This window comes from Vipera berus (assembly GCF_964194415.1).
Source record: "Vipera berus genome assembly, chromosome: 3".
Classification (NCBI taxonomy): domain Eukaryota; kingdom Metazoa; phylum Chordata; class Lepidosauria; order Squamata; family Viperidae; genus Vipera; species Vipera berus.
The window spans coordinates 48,075,823-48,083,393 of NC_138204.1; the positions used below are offsets into that span (position 1 = coordinate 48,075,823).

At 37.4% G+C, this 7,571-nt stretch overlaps 1 protein-coding gene across 1 annotated transcript; it reads left to right on the plus strand.

The window, feature by feature from the left end:
• Nucleotides 1–346: 346 nt before the first annotated feature.
• Nucleotides 347–7,059, plus strand: LOC308666563 (pepsin B-like; the record flags this gene model as incomplete). Its single annotated transcript, XM_081325455.1, has 9 exons — nt 347–402; nt 993–1,146; nt 2,010–2,127; nt 2,975–3,096; nt 3,806–4,005; nt 4,879–5,001; nt 5,656–5,791; nt 6,336–6,434; nt 6,907–7,059. The coding sequence occupies 9 exons, from the start codon at nt 347–349 to the stop codon at nt 7,057–7,059; spliced, it is 1,161 nt and encodes a 386-aa protein (XP_081181581.1).
• Between the last annotated feature and the right edge of the window lie 512 nt (nt 7,060–7,571).

The window sequence follows — 7,571 nt, forward strand, 5'->3', positions numbered from 1 at the left end:
TCCAAGGAAACTGATTACAGTTTTCCATATTGATATGTTATCATGTATTATCTTTGCTAGCAGGCAAGGCTTTGTGAAGCCAAATTCTATTAGTTTTTTATTTAACATCAAGGGCAATAATTCAGTTGAATCTAATTCAAACAGAATTCCTATTATCCATAAGAAAACAAACTACGTTATTATTGGCTTGTTATAATAAGATTAAACAGAGAGATAGGGGGCACAAGAACAGAGAGATTAAATAGCAGCGAACAGTTGCCTTGGATATAAAAGTGGAGTGAGAGCAGCCTAGTTGTTGGCAAAATTTTTGGATTCCCTGAAATAATCCCCCACGATGCCAAGTATCATGAAGTCGTTGATCCTGGCATTAGTTTGTATCCACTTGTCAAAAGGTCTACATAGGTGAGTATCTCAGCTAAAATCATATATTAAAGGAAAATAGCATTGAAACAATCAAGAGCAGGGGTGTCAAACTCAATTTCATTGAGGGCCACATCAGCATTGTGGTTGCCCTCAGGGGGCTGGGTGGGTATGGCCAGGGTGGGTGCGGCCTACTGGGTGGGCATGGCCAGCTCTACATCATTGGCATCAAGGGTGCCTATGGGGGCCTGGGCAGGAGTGGGACAGATCTGGGGGTCTCTGGCAGAAGGATGGTCTCTGGGCCAGGGCCAAGGCAGCGGGGACCGTTCCCTTACTGTTTCCAGGATGGCTTTGGGGGCCACATGAAACCACTTCGCGGGCCGGATCTGGCCCCCGGGCCTTGTGTTTGACATGTCTGATCTAGAGCACATCACTTTTAGTCAAAAAATAATGGCATATTACGTTTTTATCATTCCATGGCAAGTTTTAGCATTCCTGCTTCTTCTCTTAATCTCCTGTTTGTATAGTATTTGTTTGGTGGGATATTATTGTTTCTAGTAACAAAATATTACAAAAATATGCAGATTGTTGTGATAATAAAGGACATTCTGACTATCTTTCTTGGTATGTAGAATCATTCTGAAGAAAGGAAAATCCATTCGTGAAAATATGAGAGAGAATGGAGTGTTGGAAGAATTTTTGGAAAAATACCACATTGATCCTGGATTAAAATATCAGTTCAATAAATTTGGTGTTACATATGAACCAATGACCAATTATTTGGACGTGAGTATTTAAACCACAGAAATCTCTCTTTTTTTTCTTTTCCGCTCCTTCATCTGACTTTGTAACCGTAGCATTTTAGTTTATTATTGGTACATTGTGATAGCTCTTCTCAGAATCAAATAGGATGTTATTTATGTATAATGAAGTATCACTTAATTATTTCATCTTTTCTTTCTCCTATGAGTAACTGTAAATTGTCTGCTGATGCCTGAGCATAGGAAAGAACACAATCCATTTAAGTCCTTTCTTTGATGCTACCTGATTATTCAGCAACATATTTTTCAGATTGTTAGTTTTTGCTGATTATTCTTTCTGATTATTATTCAGCAAAAAATAGTTCTCTGTATTTTTTTAGCATCATGTGATTGGATTACTATTTTCTGACAATAATACCCAGATATGTCCATCTTGTTAAAAGCAACTTAATGTAATATGTAAAAAGACAAATAACCCTTCAGACTTTTAAATGTTTTTTTTTCTCCTTTTCATGGAGAATGGGCAAGGTGAGAGTAGAAAATAACTGTTTTTGTGAATGAATAGAAATCTAGTTTCTGTATAGGGCTGCCAAGATTTGGGCTGCAAAAACCTGGAGACTGTGAGATGGCACCAAACAGTGCACTGTGCCTCTTTGCTGCCATTTTGTAGTCACCTGAACGTTTGTAGCCCTAGAACAGGTTCCTGTAGTCATAGAGATACCTCTGTGGTCCCACTAGACGGTAACATTTGAAGGAAGGGACTGGAGAGTGTCCCTCCTATTTAATCTCTAGGATGGGCATGTACTGTCAGGGAGAGGTAGTCCCCTACTTATTTAGCTACTCTGAAGATTTTGTGAAACCTGTCTCATAAATATTTTCATTTGGCAGTCTTATTACTTTGGAAAAATAAGCATTGGGACTCCACCACAAGATTTTCTTGTTCTTTTGGACACTGGCTCTGGTTGTCTGTGGGTACCTTCTACATATTGTACATCAAAGGCCTGTGGTGAGTAATCCGCTCCTGTGCTGAAAGTTTTGAATGTCCGCTTCTAGAGAAAATATTTATTTTTGGCAAAACCAAATACATCTCCCCTTATTTTAAACCACTTATACCTCCTCCATTGGCAAGGGACCTTTTTCTGCGTTGCAGACCCTATCTTAGCTTTCCAGTCAGTGAGGGGATCGCTGAAGAAAACAGCTGAAAATGTGGACCCTTTTTTATCATTTTAGGTGCTTTGAGGGGGTAAAGGTAGGAATTAAATGATTTCACCTGATTTTGCTCTTACCTGCACCCTTATTATTATCTTTTTTTACAAAATTGAAACTAGTTGGTGCCTACAGCACAATACTGGATTTCCCATTTGGTAACTGTATATTTCATTTGCCAAGGCAAAAATGACAATCAGTTTATGAGAATAAATTCAAAATTCTAAGTGTGGCACTGGTCCAAAATGAACAGAGTCACGTACAGCTCTATACATAATGGTTTTTCAATGGAAGTGCACTTCCTAATACCTCGGGAGTTATTATGAAATGTTGAAAATTGCCAAGTTGTCCATAGTGTTGCTTTGATCTGAGTCCACAAAAGAGGACATCTTGACCTATACTAATAAGGATGTTTCTTATGCACATCTTTGTGAGAAATGCCTCTTTCAAACACTTTCTACCCCCTTGCCATTTCAGTGTGAGCAATTAAAGTTTTGATGTGGGCTTTTCCTACAACATGAGGGAATGAATAGGTGTGGGCTGGTAGTGAAGTAAAATACAGGCCTGTTTTGATTTAAGTATAGAGAAAAAGATCTTTCACTAAACATAGAGCAAAATTCCTACTCTTTGCTTTTTTCTTGTTGTAGGAAACCATAATTTGTTTAACCCCAAACAGTCATCTACTTATTACAGCTATAGTGACCAAACGTACGTCCTGCGCTATGGATTTGGTAACTTGAATGTAATGATAGGTTTTGATACTGTGCAGGTGAGTGGATTGTAACCATAACTATTTTAGGGGACAATTGCATAAAATAAGCATTAAAATGATCATAAATCTAAAGAGAATAAACACAATGAAAGTAAATTGGTATCCTAATAAAACCCATAGAAACAGTGTTCTGATTAAAATAACATACTAATCTAACATTAAAGGTCCAACATCAGATTAACCTTCATTATTTCTTAAATGGATGCACGGAAGTCACTAGCAAAGTTTGCAATGAGAGGATGCTATTACAAAATGTCTGGTCTTGCAGTACTCACCCTCTCTACTTTTTTTGTGTGTGTGTTACAATATCAATAAAATAACATAATTTTGAAATTATGAAAGTTTAACTTTGTAACAGTGTGGCTCTTTGCAGGGAATTTCAAACTTGGTTTCACTTTTTACCATGCTGATACTATGTAACCAATAAACATGTCCTTTGAGGATGTCTTTAGCCTCAGAATTCTGATTTGTTTGTTCTATCACAGGGCTGGGTAACCTTGGCTCTTTTATGACTCCTGGACCAACTCCCAGAATTCCTGAGCTAGCATGACTGGCTCAGGAATTCTAGGAGTTGAAGTCAATGAATCATAAAAGAGCCAAGCTTGCCTACCCCTGGTCTATCAGAACCTTGACAGCTTGACTTGAACAAGACATTATGTTTACTATATATCTTTATGGATTACCATTTTTCAATCTGGTCTCTCAGATCCAGAATATTGTAGTTCAAAAACAACAGTTTGGATTGAGTGTGGATGAAGCCAACTATCCCTTCTACTATAGCAACTTTGATGGCATTTTGGGTTTGACCAATCCTCCTCCAATTACCGAGAGATCATACGCACTCTTGCACCAGATAATGAGTCAAAACCAGATTTCTGAACCCATTTTTAGCTTTTACTTCTCACGGTAAGATTAGCCGCATCACATTTGTGACATAGCATGTAAGAATAATTATGGTTTTCTACCAGAATAAATTACCTGGAATATAGCAATTTACTTTTACTTCATGGCTTAATCCCATTATCACAAATATAATCAAGTTCAAGCAATGAATGATATTGAAAGAGAGGGGAAATATAAAGATAAGAAAAAGATTTAAAATTATTTTTGAGTTAAATCATTGCTGGTTTAAAAATGTATGTTGTTAAGTACAAGCAACCAGAACAGATCCAAGGTTAAGAGATTTGTTTATTGTTGATTCCCTAGTTCACAAGAATCTCACCAAATTGCCCACCTTCCCTTGGGAAAGCCTGATTTAACCCTAATTGTTTAATCTTCTACACTTCCTCCCCCCCATAAAGTCCAAGGTAGTGTATCTCTTAACTCCTATTCTATCCTCCTTCCTTTCAACTGTTGACTCCACCACATATTCTAAAGATTACTTTATTCACAGTATGTGCGTAAAATGAAGATTTGTACCCTCATGAGTACCTCTAATTATATTCTTATTTCACAGTTGGAATTGTGAAAAGTTCAATGTTTCATAGCCTTTAAAAACATGATTCTCAGTAGAGTGAGCACTTGAATGAAGGATGCGTATGTCAATGGGGGAACCTGGGATGGGGGGATATTCAGAATTAATGGACAACAATCTGTACTCAGTTTACTTCATTGTTATTTTTTAATTTTACCCAACAACTGTTTTTTATTAATTTTCTGGCCACATTTCCTGGTGAAAAACAATTCTAGGGTCGTTTATTCTATACAAAAAGTCCACAAGCGGATGAAAAGTAATAGCTAATGCTCCTTCTTTTACCCATTTTCTCATCCTCCTTTTAGCCAACCAACTGTTCAATATGGAGGAGAACTGATATTGGGAGGCATTGATCCCCAGCTGTACACTGGGCAAATTACCTGGGCCCCTATGACTGACCAGGGCTACTGGCAGATCGGTATAGAACGGTAAGTGATGTTCTTTCTGCCTGATTTATATCTTCCATTTTATTTGAATGAGCTGATGGAAGGATATTCCTCTTTCCCATTGGTTAGGTACTTTAGACCTTTGGCAGAACTGATTAATCTAATACTTTTTTTGCTAACTCTAAATATGTTTGTGGCAAGGAAAAAAGGACAGGCATTCTTCTACCTAGGATACAAACTTGGAAAACAGATGGGCACTTCTCACCATCCACCCACCCACCCATCCATCCAGACAGCCTGCCAGCCAAATCCTCAATTGGCTAGTACTATATTGCACCATACAGAAGCCTGATGACTTCTGTAAATAGAGCAGAATGTTTAGTGGACATACTAATTGTAAACTATTGACCAATATTTATGCATGGTCAAAATTATGGTGCCAATATTTATAGCTACTCCTCCATGAAATATGGCATCTGCATTTAAAATGTCCCATTGATTCTTGATCAGCCTTCCTCAAATGGATGCTTTCCACATTTGTTAGATTTCAACCAACCTGAGCCATCATGGCCTCTGTGGGCTATTCAGTCGGTAAAGGCTGATTAAAGGCTGTATGGTTTTTCTTTGCTTTACCAATTGTTGTCTGCTTTAGTTGTTTTCAACTGATTCAGTAATATTCTGTGTTCTTATCTACAGATTTTCTATTGGCAACAAGGCCACTGGCTGGTGCAGTGAAGGCTGCCAGGGCATTGTGGACACGGGAACATTTTTGCTAACTATTCCACAACAATATATATCGGATTTCGTTCAGGCTGTAAATGCTGCTTATGATGTAAGTAGAGGAAAGAATTCTGAACAAATTTTGTGATCGTTCAGGGAACTATTACTATTACAACTCAAGAAATCTATCTGTTTTGATTTTATGCAGTTTCTCATTTCTTGTTCTTATGTTTGTTTTGGCTGTTTTCCACAATAGGATGTGAATGTGTTGTATTTTATCCACGTGAGCATTAGTATGCATTTTGGGGTATTTACTCCAAAATAACAGGGGGGTGGAGTGTTCCATGCTATTTCTTACGATATACCTTTTTGTGTACACTTGTACATTGCTGAGCTACAATATAGAATACAATTTTTAAAATTGTAAAAAAAGAGTTTTGCTAGTGGTTTGCAAGTAAGGTCAGAAGTATAAAATTTAAGTCTACTCAAAAAATGCAAAAATAACTATTTTTAAGTAGCCATAAATAACCTGTGTATCATTTTGTTGACCCAAAGACATTTTGCACAGCTTAAAGACAGGTTTGACAGGCTGAACAAAAGTTTCTTATTGCCTTATTGCCTCAATTTAACCCTCCTTTGCATTTGTTTTTTCACAGTACACAGTAGACTGCAACAATGTCCAGAATATGCCTACCATTACCTTTTTCATTAATGGTTCCCAGTTCCCACTTCCTCCTTCTGCTTATGTTTTCAATGTAAGTAAGCCTTTCTAAATTCTCCAGTGCATTATTGGAAAGCACTTCATTTTAAGATGAATTGATGTTCCATATCTCAATAATTACATCACATAGAAATAGCATTATGCTCATGCGACTTTATTTATACAGAAAATATGTCACTTAATTTGGAGCTATCAGATCTGTAATTTACCTTCTATAATGCAGTCAGAATACTTGCAGATGACACAGTGGCTGCTCTTGAAGAATCAGTTGCATATTGAGGCACATAAAACATGGAGTTTGTACCATTTCTTTGCAAGGAAGCCCTAGAAAATTATACTGCTAAGCAATTGCATAATAAGGAGGAGAGCCCGAGTTAGACAATGTTTTTATGCCATGTAATTTAATCACAATCCAACTCCAGATTCCATTAAAATATGCTTGATGTTCCTTCTTTTTTTGCAATAGGGGCACAATCTGAAGCAATTTGTTTCTTTTTCTTTTACAGAACAATGGCCACTGTTCACTTGCAATTGAGTCAACATATATGCATTCCTCAACTGGGCAGCCTCTATTCATCCTGGGTGACGTCTTCCTTAAAGAGTATTATTCTATTTTTGACATGGGAAACAACAGGGTTGGTTTGGCCCCATCAGCCTAAAGAAATACTAATTTTCTTCCTGGTTTAATGGAGTGATTTTTGGATCCCAACAAAAATATTTCTAATTAAATTTGTACATTTCTCAACTGACATCCAGTCTTAGCCCCTTTACATAAAGTTTGTTCACTTATCATTGCTACAAAGAAATAAATTTGAAGAAGCCAAACTAGAGTTAGTAATATTAATGAGCCTTGGTGGAGCAGTGGGCTAATGCCTCCTTAAGTAACACCAGCTGCCTGCAATTAGTGCAGGTTCGCGTCCCACCAGGCTCAAGGTTGACTCAGCCTTCCATCCTTCCGAGGTAGGTAAAATGAGGACCCAGATTGTTGGGGGCAATTAAGCTGACTTTGTAATAATGCCGCTTGGGGGTTGTGTGAAAGCCCTAATAAGCAGGCATGTACATAGAATGAAGGCTACTGCTAAGCTTGTAAGCCGCCCTGAGTCTTCGGAGAAGGGCGGGATATAAATGGGATTAAAAAAATTAAAAAAAAAATTCTTTAACAATATATATA